This window comes from Vespula pensylvanica, chromosome 20 (assembly GCF_014466175.1).
Source record: "Vespula pensylvanica isolate Volc-1 chromosome 20, ASM1446617v1, whole genome shotgun sequence".
In the NCBI taxonomy this organism is placed as follows: domain Eukaryota; kingdom Metazoa; phylum Arthropoda; class Insecta; order Hymenoptera; family Vespidae; genus Vespula; species Vespula pensylvanica.
Genome location: NC_057704.1, coordinates 39,662 through 52,875, shown reverse-complemented (window position 1 = coordinate 52,875; position 13,214 = coordinate 39,662). Strand labels below are relative to the sequence as shown.

General features: G+C 37.3%; 4 protein-coding genes across 5 annotated transcripts; 3 read left to right on the top strand and 1 right to left on the bottom strand.

Annotated features, from left to right (window-relative positions):
* The first annotated feature begins 5 nt into the window (after positions 1-5).
* On the top strand, positions 6-2,749 carry LOC122635938 (phytanoyl-CoA dioxygenase, peroxisomal-like). 2 transcript variants are annotated; one of them, XM_043826676.1, is made up of 6 exons: positions 6-195; positions 257-493; positions 589-796; positions 877-1,035; positions 1,132-1,297; positions 2,728-2,749. In XM_043826676.1, the coding sequence occupies exons 1-5, from the start codon at positions 53-55 to the stop codon at positions 1,270-1,272; spliced, it is 888 nt and encodes a 295-aa protein (XP_043682611.1). In that variant the 5' UTR covers positions 6-52; the 3' UTR covers positions 1,273-1,297; positions 2,728-2,749. The 2 variants fall into 2 exon arrangements, with proteins under 2 accessions (XP_043682611.1, XP_043682610.1); XM_043826675.1 differs by lacking the exon at positions 2,728-2,749 and having other exon boundaries at positions 1,132-1,764.
* LOC122636173 (SREBP regulating gene protein) lies at positions 1,342-2,682 on the bottom strand. The gene is made up of 4 exons (XM_043827145.1): positions 2,417-2,682; positions 2,083-2,328; positions 1,795-2,013; positions 1,342-1,704 (listed from the first exon to the last, which is right to left on the bottom strand). Exons 1-4 carry the CDS (start codon positions 2,522-2,524, stop codon positions 1,342-1,344), a joined length of 936 nt encoding a protein of 311 aa, XP_043683080.1. The 5' UTR covers positions 2,525-2,682.
* A 522-nt stretch (positions 2,750-3,271) lies between the features above and the next one.
* LOC122635927 lies at positions 3,272-4,592 on the top strand. The gene is made up of 3 exons (XM_043826647.1): positions 3,272-3,621; positions 3,769-4,020; positions 4,098-4,592. Exons 1-3 carry the CDS (start codon positions 3,512-3,514, stop codon positions 4,105-4,107), a joined length of 372 nt encoding a protein of 123 aa, XP_043682582.1. The 5' UTR covers positions 3,272-3,511; the 3' UTR covers positions 4,108-4,592.
* Positions 4,593-4,810: 218 nt separating this feature from the next.
* Positions 4,811-13,056, top strand: LOC122636089 (MATH and LRR domain-containing protein PFE0570w-like). The gene is made up of 4 exons (XM_043826967.1): positions 4,811-5,256; positions 6,487-6,584; positions 7,833-9,444; positions 9,586-13,056. The coding sequence occupies exons 1-4, from the start codon at positions 5,143-5,145 to the stop codon at positions 12,913-12,915; spliced, it is 5,154 nt and encodes a 1,717-aa protein (XP_043682902.1). The 5' UTR covers positions 4,811-5,142; the 3' UTR covers positions 12,916-13,056.
* The last annotated feature ends 158 nt before the right edge of the window (positions 13,057-13,214 follow it).

Here is a 13,214-nt window from a genome sequence, read left to right as displayed (position 1 = left end):
AGATTTGACGCTCATTTAGGATATTTTCCCGATAGCGAAGGGATTATAAAGAATGGCAGGTTTACCGACGCTATTCCGTTTTACCAAGAACAACGACCGCTTGACTTTCAACCAACGCTTGTTCTACGAGAAAAATGGATTTTTAATCATCTCCGATCTTATACCGCAATACATATTGGACAAGTGTTCCAAGAGGTAAAGGAATACGATCGACCGATCGAGGATATTTTTAAAGGATGTAGTTCCTGTTTTCTAGATACGACGACGTCATTGCCAAGAAGATCGATCCAGGAAACATCACGATTATGCGGGATATAATCGATAAGAAATCGGTCAACAAGATACAAGACATTAATCACGACGAAGTTTTTCAAGAATATCTCCAACATGACAAGTTGTTGGATATAGTCGAGTGTTTCACGGGTCCTAATATAATGGCCATGCACAGCATGTTAATAGCGAAACCGCCGGACGTGGGATTGGGTTCGAGCTCGTAAGAATCTCTAATGCTTTGTCGCTTATACCTACGTTGTATTGCGATTCGTCGTATCGCACATGATCCGATCGAAACTCCAACAATTTTTCTAGACATCCACCGCATCAGGACCTTTATTATTTCCCTTTCCGGCCAGCCGACAAGGTGGTCGCAGCGTGGACCGCGATAGAGCCTTCTTGTCGTTTAAACGGTTGCCTTTACGTTATGCCTGGAAGTCATGCGCTCGACAAACTGTACGAGCACGATTATCCTCCCGGTTCGAAACCGAATACGATCAACAAGTTTTATCACGGCATTCTGGTAGGTAATCGCCCTGGTAAGATTTTCGCCCTGCATACTTCGCGCAATGGTCATTTTTTCTTTTTTTTAACGTTTTTAAGAATTTACCATCTATGGACAAATCCTACATCGAAATGAAATCCGGCGATACCGTCTTCTTCCATCCTTTGCTCGTACACGGATCCGACAGTAATCGATCCAACGGATCGAGAAAAGCCATTTCTTGCCATTACGCTTCCTCCGATTGTTACTACGTCGAGGTACGTGGATATGTCACGAGTTTTTAATTTTTTATCTATTTTGTTTTCCATCCAAAGTTCGGGTCCAAGTAATGATAAACAATGTCACTCGTCTAGGCCAAAAATCTAATAGAGAAACGAATTCGAAATGAGGTTCTGACGACTTTAAAAAAACGATACCCTGATTGGAATTTAACGTACAAGGATATCTGGAAAATTAAATCCACGCTCGTACGCGGCGCTCGATCCTCGTTGTAGACGACCTCTCTCGTCTACGTTTGGGTAACTACGTATGCGGTAACTATTCTTAAAGCAATAACAATTCTCTCAAGTTGAAACGGTTCGACGACGATAGGAAAGGAAATTTATCGGTACTCGGTCAGGAGTAATCAATTGCACGACAGAAGAAGATGTAACGACAACACCGTCGTTGTCGCGATTATTATTCAATGACTTGATATCACGACGATGTCGTTGATGATTATAAGGTGGTTGAACGGTGTAACAATGTTTCGAATGAGGATCTTTATAGGTGTTCTCGTGTCGCACGCTGGCACTGGAAGTACGACAGGCGGCGAGGCAAGTTTGAAATCGATCCATGTTGCGAAGGCGCACCTTTATCGCATCGTCATCCTTTGTCCTTTGAAGATTTTTGCCACTTTCTACGATATCCTTCTTTCCCTTTATATGCTATCGACATAATGATAATGATAATGTCTGTATCGAAATAAAGACGTTTACGAGAAATAACATACAAAGATCAACCCTACGAAGGAATACCTTGGCAGGATGTAAGCAGCAGGAAACGCAATATTCGTAAATGGCGCAGCATCCTTGAGCGTTGCACGTCTTGCAACTGTATCTTTCCTTAAGCACAGCCGTAACCACGGTCTCTTCCGCTTTAGACGGTTGCTTTTGTTCCCTGCTACAGCAACCGTTGGACAAAAGTTCGTGCCTGGCGCAAACTACTCCATGCTCGTCCACTATTAATACTTTGCCCTGAAATGTGATTTCATCGTTTTTTGCCTCGATAAAGTAACGCGTTTCGAGGTAACATTTTGCAAATACCTGTATAGAATTGCGGCATGGTCGATCAGACGTATCACTGTCGTTCAAATTAGACGGCGAATCTATACCTAACGCATTTTCGTTGCCTCCTTCGTTCGGAACATCCATCCCCCACGACTGGGGCTTACCAGATGCTTTCAGCTGTTGAGATGGAACGTCGTCGTCAGAAATCATATCGTCGTTGTTATCATTTATTATCATTGCCTCCATATCATCGAGATCGCTATCCAACTCCGTTGATTTTCTCTGTAATGGATATAATTATCCATTCGCGTCGTATTAATCGTACGAGCGCGAAGACACGCTAACCTTAAAAGAAGAAGCAGGGGCTTACCTCGTTGCGAAATAAAGAAAAAGCGCAATAAGTGAGCGACAACGTAAATATAAGTCCTAAAACCAGACGTCGACGAATAATTCTAACCAATCCCGTGTATCCTCCCATGATTCTATATTCCGTAACTGAACGCAAAACTTTAAACTTTTCTGCATAAACCTTTGTGCATTTTTATTAGGTTAGGTATACTTATATACCTATTAAATTCATCGTATACCCAGATATTTTCAGAGATCAATTTTTTCAACATTTGTAATTAACACGGATTAAATTCGCACATAATGGGAAATGTCACAAAATTTCCTCCGCAAATTTCTTTTGATTCCAGAAGGAGGTTATGTTTCCATCGCACCTTTCAGCATATACATATAAACACGCGCGCACTCACATATGCACATATATTTCGTAACATTCGTAAATATGTATCTTTAATCGTATTCTACGACTTCGAACACTTGTCGATTACCTCCTTTAATGTCAAGGACATGGATATACGATCGATCAAAAACACAATATTTAACAAGATCCTGAAATTAGATCGCGAACTAAATTTCTCTGTTTCTTTCGTCGAACGCTGGATGGCTCGTATATCGTGGGTTTACATACGTATACCCACCCAGTCGATAATAAAACTTTCAACGTACGACATCTAGCGTATTCGTACTCGCAAACGTTTGAAGATATTCAGTTGCCGCTCGTCGATAAATCGATCGAGATTTGACTTATCGTATTTAACGATACGACGTTTTATACGTGTTCGTATAATAATAATAATAACGATAAAACATGTGTTATTACGAGATGAAATTATTTGAAACATAATTCTACGATATTTTTATCGCGCGCACACGCACGCACGAGGAATATATTTTGTCATCGTTAAATATATCGATTATTTTCAATATAATAGTTTCGTTGTACGCAGCTTGACGTATAATTTACGCTTAAAAAAAAAATACAAACTATGTAAAGGACGACTCGAGCACGATTATATCGATTAATCGAAAGTGAAATAGACACACGCGGCGCGTGTGCTACAAACAACCGATCGAAAACTCGTGACAGCTTTCTTAAACTTATCAGCGATTGAATGATATGACATTAAGTAAAATAAAATGGTTACTAGTGTGGGTTGTATTTTTAATAATGTTCTGCACCCTTCTTTGGGCTTCGATACATCTTGGTCAAATTACCATTTTGGAAAGGTAAGTGTGTGCGTGCGTGCGTGCGTGCGTGCGTGCGTGCGTGCGCGTGTGCGTGCGTATGCCATCGAACCCAAGCTATTTTAGAAAGACCAAGTTGTAATCATTTTTTTTGTCGTCTTTTAAAACGATTTAATAAACATTTCGTAGCGACAATAATACTAACACGAATGATCGAGAGCATACAGAGATATCGCACAAGGACGAAAAGGAATCGGAATTGGAAGAATATGTAACGATTAAAACCATAACTACCGATAGCGTTATCGAATATACCGATAGTTCCGGTTTTTGGCGTATACTTCCTGGTAATCATACGATTCCTCCTTATCTTTTAACTCAAAACAATGCAGATCACTTTACAAAGGATCCTGATACGGTTACGAACGTCTCCTCGGAAACGTAAGTAAAATCACACGTTCGTTCGATTCGTGTGAACGATCGATCGATTGTAAATCATACGAGTAATTTTTTTACAGAACGAACTAGAACAGTTTTATGGAAGAACTATACGACTACGTCGTTTGATCCCGATAAAAGGAATATCGAACGAATAAAAAAATCATCGAATAGTTGAAATAATGTACGACTAATGTGAATTATAATAACGCATATCGATTACATTTCTTCCCTTCTTAATTTTTTTATATCTTCGATTTATTCGCGACTTTTTGGATGAAAGATTTCTTTGTAAACGACGAAAGGTTGGAAACATCTGGTTCGTGAGAGAGAACCCTTAACCTGATTTATGTATATTTTCTTCTTTGGAAAGAGGAAGCACTTTCGCAGAAAACTTTTTCTTCTTTCCTTTCGAGGACCAAGTGCGTTCACTTCGATGTTAGGAATTTCTTGGCGTACACTTAAGAGCATCGGACGATATCTAGGATTTCGAATTACGCAACATCGGCGAAATATCATCTTCGAGTTAACGTCAAAGTGCGATCAAAATGCGATCGAGATGCGGAGAGACAAGGCCGACCGACCATCATCTCGACGATAGATTCGACGCGAGTGAAGTTCGCAACGAGACAAACGTCGTTTGTCGTTCGATTTTTCGCAGATCCTTCGGTTCAAAAGTTTCTCGTGTTTCGTCGTTCCGACGGAGATACGAAGGACGTTTTTTTCTCATATCTCTCTCCCTCTCCCTCTCGCAGCTCCTCGGACAAAGGTAAAAAGTAAACAAAGGATCGTCGCAATTAGTTCCACGAAGTGCTCCTAGAGCGCACGTAACAAGGGGCGGAGCGATCGCATAAACCGAATTAACGTTTTTAAAACAATGAAACACGAGTAGAAGCGGAGGATGTCTCGTTGTATTCGAGCATATAGCTTGGCTCTCCTTATAACTCTAGCATGTATCTAGTATTTCTCGATACGTTCGTTCGTCGTCCACGATGCGCTGCCATCTAAGATCAAGTCGGTTTTTTTTCTTTACATAAAACTCGTATTTCGCTCTTCGACGACAGTGATCTTAAATCTTTCCATCGGCCGGAACGCGTCGCGATTACTCCGTCCATTCTGAATGCAATGAACACGATAAAGTCTCTCACGCGAGACGATATACCGATCATTTTCGACAACTACAAACTAAAATGGTGGCTCTTTCACGCGGGTCCTCGCCGGCAGGAGCTGCTTCAAAAGGTGAGTACTCTCGTACGTCCGCATACCTTCGGCCAAGATCTCCGTCACTTTACTTTCCCGCCTTTTTCTCTTCCTAACCTCTCTCTCTCTCTCTCTCGCACGCGCGCGCGCGCGCGCGCGCCCCTTTTCCGTCCTTTCGCCGAGCACAAGGGTCGCGTCGTCACTTTTTTCATCGGGACACAGTCTCTTGTTTCTCTCGACGGACGTGACGCTGCTTTTAGACATGCCAAATACATTTATTATGGATTCAAAGAAAAAGAAAGGTTATCGAAAAGCGACTCGCGACTACGACAAGGCTCTGACGCTTCGTAGAAGAAAACTAAAGGTACGCACGGATCGTTATCGATTAGGATCTCCAATACCGTCTTTATACGCTACCGATGTCTTTCGCTTAATCGCCGACAAAGATGGATTTTACAATTACGCCTATATCTCCTTTATCTTACCTTCTAAAATTTTCAAAGTCCGAATCTTTATCCGAGTTTTACGTAAATCGTAAACTCGAGTTGTAACTCGAGAAAAATGTACATTAGAAACGCGCGATCATACAGCTGGATGTTGTAACGATGTGTTATATGTAAATCGTACACACGTATATCTGTTTATTTACAAAGTCAAAGTCAACTAATCTTTATTTACATATGTAATAACCTTTATAAAGTTCATATCAATGTCAAGCGTCCATGACATAGCAAGTTATCTACGAATAGATAATTTCTGACATGTCGGACCAAATCAAATAGAAAAACAAATAAAATTCTAATCTTATTCCGATGTATCTTCAAATTGTATATTTACTTCGTTATTACGTTTGCTTTGCAAATTTTACGCGTTTCGATCGCTCCACTTATATACGTATGCATGCGTGTATATACTTACGCCTACGGCAGAGTTATACGCACTTGCGAGCGCAACGTTTGAAGAAGACTGAAATATGATATACGATGCGTACATAGACAGTACGATGCAATAACGACTACGGGTTTTAACGGTAGACGCTTGATTTATTTTACTTCGCTATTCTCTTTCCCTCTCTAACCGTACGAAAGATTTATGCGACGTTCGAGTATATTGTAATCGATGATTAACTTTTATCGTATACCTTCTTGCCTTCTTCTCTCGTAACAAGGAGATAAAACAAAGCAAATTTTTTGCTTCCTGATCTCGTTCTTATCTCTTTCAAGCCGCAAGAAAGAAACTAATCGGGATATTTCGCAATATTTGTTACAGTTGAAACGTGATCTGGAAAAGCTTAATCTTTCGAGAAGCGGATTACGACAAGCTCTCTTACAATTGACCACCAAATCGTACGTCGTTGTCGATCGATTGTAAGTATTGTACACGTACTAACGATAAGACGGCCGCTTTCCAAACTTTGGCCCCTAATGAGCTCTCCTAACGATCGTATAAATTACTTTTCTCACCGGCACGACGTTGGGTCGCGACCTACGCATCGCGTCTCTGTACCAACGATAAAAGCTATGCAAATGCGGCACACACGTGACTCGTATATTTCGTCCGAGTACTCGGATCTCCTGTGGATTAATGTTGTAAACGCGTATAAAGGCAATCGTTTTGAGGAGTATTACGCTATTGGCGGATTATGCGTACGCGTTTACGACATGGGCGGTAACGATCGACCGTTCTGTTACGTTCCTAAGAACAAGGGGGCGTCAACGATTCGAAAGGATCGGGCCAATGACGACGAGGAAACGATCTCGATCCTGTCGCGATTATTTATACCTGTTGGCTCGTTCGTCGAGTCAAAAGGGACACGCGAAGTGTCCTCTCTCTACTCACGTGTGTCGTGTCCGTCGAAATTTCTCCTTGGGTGTCGCGTGCTTGGCACTTTTTTTTCGTTCTACTACCGGTCCTTTCCTTTCGTCCTTCGAGATGCGATGAGACTGTGATGAACCAAATCGATGGACGATTCGATCGTAAATCGAAGAATCGTTACGCGCGGAGCTTAGGTTTTCTTCTGTCCGAATAAATTTTGCCCTTCGAACGAACGTATGGATAGATTTTCTAGTCGTTAGGCATTTTCCATGAATTTTGTTTTTGTTTTTTCTCTCTTTTTTCTTTCTTTCTTTCTTTCTTTCTTTCTTTTTCGTCCGCGATAACGATGATACAACGAGTATGATTCGCCTAAAAGAACAATCGTTGGTTTTCTTTTTTCTTTTCTTTTTCTTACAACCAATTTGTGCGTGCCGCCTCATTCGTTCATACGTGCGCAGGCTACAAAATTATATATAATTCGCAACTTTAATAATACTGTGTGTGCCTATAAATTGAAAATTTCCTCGAGTTGGTTAGTATCGATTTGGCGCCAAGTACGAAAGTTCATTTTGGATCTTTTACGAGACACCATTCGACTAGTCCGTACAAAGATAAATTTGTATAATATATACATATATATATATGTTTTCTTTTTATTGTATATTCGTCGTGCGTTTTCGCCGATATTTCGCCGTTCAACGAAGACGGTAAAAGAAAAAAAAACATCGAGTAATTTAATTGGAACTAAATGGTTGTTGCGCGCACGATTTCTTTTATTTAATATCTATTGTCTATTTTAGGTCAAAGGAAATGGTACGCAGCATCGGCGATAAGGATGGGACACAGGCTTTTGCCAAGCGTAACAAATTCATACCATTTTTGCACGCTAATGAATGCAACCGGAACAAGGATGATAAGAACAAGATAGATTTAAATAACACGGAAAATATAAAAAAAACGTCGAGATGTTCCGAGAAACGAAATGACAAGTTGAACGCTGATAGTACATTGCGGATAGTTCCAATGTCGCATTGTAGAAAACCTCGTGTAGCTGATAATCGCATTAAGATACACGGTAGTAAATTTAAACATAAAATTAAAAGAAGGAAAGAATATTCTTCGGATAAATACAAAGTAAAAAGATGTAAATTTAAATGTGATTATGAAAAGCCGAATGCATTAACCGGTAAAAAAGTATCGATGCAAAATAATACAAACGGAGTAATCTCCGGTAGTAATGATACAAATACGACACAAGTGCCTCTTCAAATAAATAGACAAAGCTTAAGGTCTATTTTAGACGAGTCCAATGAATTGCGCGAAAAAGAATTTAGCGATGATAAAAGTTGTTATTTTGCACCTAAAACCATGGAGGCTGACTCCGCTGTTTCAAATGACAAAAAAAACGATAATTTAAAGGTACGTAACGGCATGGATGTAACCGAATTAAAAACAATTCGGCAGTGTGAATTATGTGAAACCGTAATTATTGACAAAATTAAAAAGAATTGCAATATTTCTAATATTTTTAATCAAACGTATCCAAATGCAAATAAGAGAAAACGAAAAAAGATTCGAGCCAAATTTCATGAGATCTTCGATCAATGCCTCACGGTAAGCGAGGAAGAGGAAGAAGAATCTATAATAAATGCTTGGATACGTAAGAGACAAAGAAAGGACTCTAACAAATCGTGGAATGTTAGTACAAATATCGAATCGTCTGTACTTTTGGATAAGACGGAAACACAAGATACAACATCTGATTTAGTAGTATGCAAAGATATAGTTTGTAGAAAGACTTGTGAGATTGCAAGTATTGAATTAGTGGAAACTATATTAAATGCTACAAATGTTATAGAATTTAATAACAATCGAACTGTCTGTGATAAAGATGTATTTACCGTGGAAACCAAACTTTATGGAGACGACAGTATCCAAAAAGAAAATATTATAAATTTTCCTTTGCTTTGCGATAATAATGAGCAAATTGAAATAGAACTTTCTAATGAATTACCAACTGAAACTGCCAATGTCTCTGTAATAGATGACATCTCTAAAGTACCAATTATTCTGACAGAAGATTATGCTGCTGCGCGCAAGTGCGTGAAAGAGCAAATTAAAATAGACCTTTCTAATGAATTACCTACTAAAACTACTAATGTTTCTGCAATGGATGATATCGCAAAGGTACCAGTAATTCAGGCAGAGGATAATGCAACGCACAAGTGCGTGAAAGAGTCCGCTAAATTAACAGAGTCGATTAATCTAGAAAGAGATGCCTTACGTGATTTTAATCGAAATTTTAATGATACAAACGTTAAAGTATTAAATAATTATGCCATTAAAATAAGAACACTGAGCGAAAGAAGTAATAATAGTAATAATAGTAATAATAATAGTAGTAGTAGTAGTAGTAGTAGTACTAATAGTAGTAGTAGTAGTAGTAGTAGTAGTAGTAGTAGTGGTAGTAGTAGTAGTAGTAGTAGTGGTGGTAGTAATAGTATTGATAATAATAATAATAAAAATAGTAATGATGATGTCGATGATGATGATAATAGTAATAATAATGATGACAATGGTGATAAAATTATCCGTCATATATCAAGAAATAGTTGTAGCAAAAAGATGCAATTGGATAGAGATTCGGATGGTTCGTGTATTAGAAATACCATTTCGAATACAATTCTTAATTCGGATGCTCCTGTAGAAAAAATTTTAGAAAAGTCTAGTGATAGAGAAAATTGTTCAAAGACCTCAGAGGCTAATACATCCTTTGATATACCAAAGAAAATAGAAAGCACAATGAATAATTTTAGAGAATCTTGCACAAGAAATGTTAATGATGACGGTATGGAGATACAAATTGGAGTAAAACCATATTCCGAAACTACTACAAGTATTCAAAAAAATCCTAACAAATATAAGGAAAACGTCATAGATGATAATATTTTAAAACCATGTAAACAAGATGTAAACGAAGATTTAAGTCAACTTTTACAAATGAATATTAATCAAAATTACAAAATAAGATCCATTGGTAATACTATTAGCATTCAAGAAAATGTTGAAGCGTATACGAATCAGAATATAATAGTAAAGGACATTTGCATTAGCGATGTTACGAGTAACAAAAATCAATTAAGCGCTGATAATTCTACAAACACAAATGAAGAAACAATTGCGGAGGAATCTTTGCCAAAATCAACGATTGATATTTTTAAAGAAAATAACAATACGTCTATTACACAAAATGACAATGAAAAAATTAATGACTCTTCGTTTCATACAACTGATTTCAAACAACACACTTCACTTGATTCTACTTATAATTTCGTGCAACCAAAAACAATACAAAAGAATAAAATAAGGGTTCTTTCTAGCGCAGAATTAGGCTCTAGATGGTGTCCTACTCCTGTTAACACGTCTGTAAACGAACCTAACGTATTGCTTAATGAAACTACAGTGCCCATGAATGATAATGGTATGCCATCTAAGTGTACCAATATTAAACAATTGACTAAGGATGCAGCAGTAGATAAGGATCCGTCTTTGTCTTATATACAGTTTTATTTAATGTCTATTTATAGACGTATAATGCGTATACGTGCGCTAGAAAAAAAATACTCGTCGAATGGTCGTCGAAATGCGTCCGCCGGAGTTAAAAAGATAATAAATAATGATATGCAGTTTAATTCAAATTTTGTAGTACTTCTCGAAGAATTACTTAATTTAGGTAAGGAATTGAAAATAAGTGATTTAAAAAAAGTTATACGATATGCAGCATCTGCTATTAACAAATGTTTCTTATCATCCAAATATAAGCCAATATCATTGCAAGAAATTTCTAATTACATGACAGTATTCGATAAGTCAATCTCTCAAACATTTACATTTGCCCCTAATAACACGCCTACATCTATCTCAAGTAATGCGTTCACGTTTACTTCTAATAATGCATCCAAATCTACTTCTAGTAACGCATCTACATCTGCTTTTAGTAATGCGTTTACATCTACTTCTAATAACGTATCCACATCTGTTGCACCTGTTCCCAAGATATCGAACAGTGCTAATAACGCTGCGCAAGCCGTTTTATCGAACGTTCAGAATTTACATGTCCCAGCAGCGACAGAAGTTCAAGCAATTTACAACGATTTACCAAAGAAAAATGTATACGCTTCTGTTGCTTCAAATCAAAATCAAGAATGCAATGTACCAAATTTACAAACATTGCAAAACTCTAATGCATCGATTTTATACGCTCCACCGCCGGTGCAGTCGATGTATAAAAACGTGCAATTATTACAAGAAAGTCGAATGTATAATTACGGTCAACGTGCGATCCAGCAACAACAATTTATACCAGCAGCTACATTTTATAACGCTGCTAATTCGAATGTTACGCAATCACATAATAATAAATACACTACTCGAAGATTAAATTTAAATCAAAATTTACAAGGTTTTATCAGGAACAATGCGGAATACGCATCTCAAATGGCAGCTCAATCAAATATACCTCAAAGAATCGACAACACAAGAGATATGTCCAAATTGTCTTATACCCAACAAGTGCCGCAACAAATCACTCTATCATATAACGTACCACAAAGGTTTCCTCCAATCCAAATGGCGCAGAATATTCAAAACTCGCAAATTTCATGCTCCATGACATTGTCTACGCAACTCCCAACGATACAATTTAATAATTCAGAGAATTTACAGCAAAGAACAAATACGATTCCATGCGAATTGTTACTTCAAATATGGGATCAAGTAACTTTCTGCCTGGAAGAAAATTTTTTTGATTGTAGAGCGCATGAGATTTACGATAAGGGCTCTTGTATTTTAAAACTATTTCATATGGGGTGGAAGGAGAAAATATATAAATTTATTCGCTACAAATCCCAACACGGTGAGTTTGTAGCGCTTCAAAGTAAGCTAGCTAAATATATATATAAAACGGCAGTAATAGAAACTCAAAAGAGAATATGCCAACTATATTTGCAAAGACAGGAATCTCAAGAGCGATCGGATACAATGAAGATTTTAATTCAAGATATGACAAGTAAAAATAATGCATCGTCCGTAAATTTAGAAACACAATATCCATCGAAAACAGAAGCAAGAAAGTCTAAATCACAAAGAGTAGACAATGTAGAACTGAAAAAACAATCCGATTTACATTCATTAAAAAATGCAGTGGAACGTATACTTAGAAATGACACAATATCAAGTATTTTGCAAAATAATAATTCATTGCTTATTGACAGTAACAAATTTGACAATAAACCAGTTTCGATCGATAATGAAATGGATCATAATGGAGGAATTAAAAGCGTAATAGATGATGTAACTTTAGAAAATAAAACTAAAAATCAGGAAGATGTATCAGTAGCTCGAGAGGAATCGGTTGAAATATTGTCTACTTCAACGAATAAGGGCGTAAGGCTCGAAGAGTTTCAATTGTACGTGAAAGAAGAAAGTTTATCGCCTAAGCGGAATATTACGGATAATATTGATCATCGGCAAGTTGATTCGATCGAAAGTGCAATCTCGTCTGAACCACATATAATAGACGTACGAAGCATATCTCCAACTTCATTTAATACCATGGAAGAAGTTTTGGCTTTACCTTTGAACGATTTGCAATTATCTACTACCGAGGATACTAAAGAGAATGGAATTGAAATAAAAATTCAAATTCCAGAAGATGTAATCTGTTTAAATTGTTCTAAGATAAGTACAGTTGTCTGTGAAGTTTGTTTAGAAGCTCATTATTGTTCCAAAGAATGCGCAGCATCGCATTGGATAGAAAAACATCATAAATATTGTATGCCCCATCATGCAACAGCATCAGAGGATGATGACAAAAAAGTTTAGCGCTGATGACACAAAAACATAAAATTTTGACCAGTCTTAATTATATAAGAGAACAATCATCCGTATAGTATTATTATTTTTGTATCCTTATGCATTTTTTGCATATAAACAATTTTTTTTCTCTTTCTTTTTTTTTTTTTGTACGACTACTTGGTAATAAATTATCTAACATATAATTTTGTTAAGGATCAAAACGATATTTATAAACTGTCAGTAATAGACTAGTTATTTTCAATTGCTATGTATGTTACATAGATCGGCTATATAAAGATTCCTTGTATAATTATAAAGACTTTACT

Bases quoted from the DNA above. Each gene is read 5' to 3' on its own strand.
- LOC122635938 (XM_043826676.1), top strand. From the start codon at position 53: ATGGCAGGTTTACCGACGCTATTCCGTTTTACCAAGAACAACGACCGC. The intron at 494-588 runs GTAAGAATCTCT...CAATTTTTCTAG, and splicing joins GTGGGATTGGGTTCGAGCTC to ACATCCACCGCATCAGGACC. The intron at 797-876 runs GTAGGTAATCGC...AACGTTTTTAAG, and splicing joins AGTTTTATCACGGCATTCTG to AATTTACCATCTATGGACAA.
- LOC122636173 (XM_043827145.1), bottom strand. From the start codon at position 2,524: ATGGGAGGATACACGGGATTGGTTAGAATTATTCGTCGACGTCTGGTT. The intron at 2,329-2,416 runs GTAAGCCCCTGC...TATCCATTACAG, and splicing joins TTTCTTTATTTCGCAACGAG to AGAAAATCAACGGAGTTGGA. The intron at 2,014-2,082 runs GTATTTGCAAAA...ATCACATTTCAG, and splicing joins CATGCCGCAATTCTATACAG to GGCAAAGTATTAATAGTGGA.
- LOC122635927 (XM_043826647.1), top strand. From the start codon at position 3,512: ATGACATTAAGTAAAATAAAATGGTTACTAGTGTGGGTTGTATTTTTA. The intron at 3,622-3,768 runs GTAAGTGTGTGC...AACATTTCGTAG, and splicing joins CAAATTACCATTTTGGAAAG to CGACAATAATACTAACACGA.
- LOC122636089 (XM_043826967.1), top strand. From the start codon at position 5,143: ATGAACACGATAAAGTCTCTCACGCGAGACGATATACCGATCATTTTC. The intron at 5,257-6,486 runs GTGAGTACTCTC...TATTTGTTACAG, and splicing joins GGCAGGAGCTGCTTCAAAAG to TTGAAACGTGATCTGGAAAA. The intron at 9,445-9,585 runs AGTAGTAGTACT...GATGATGATGAT, and splicing joins ATAATAGTAGTAGTAGTAGT to AATAGTAATAATAATGATGA.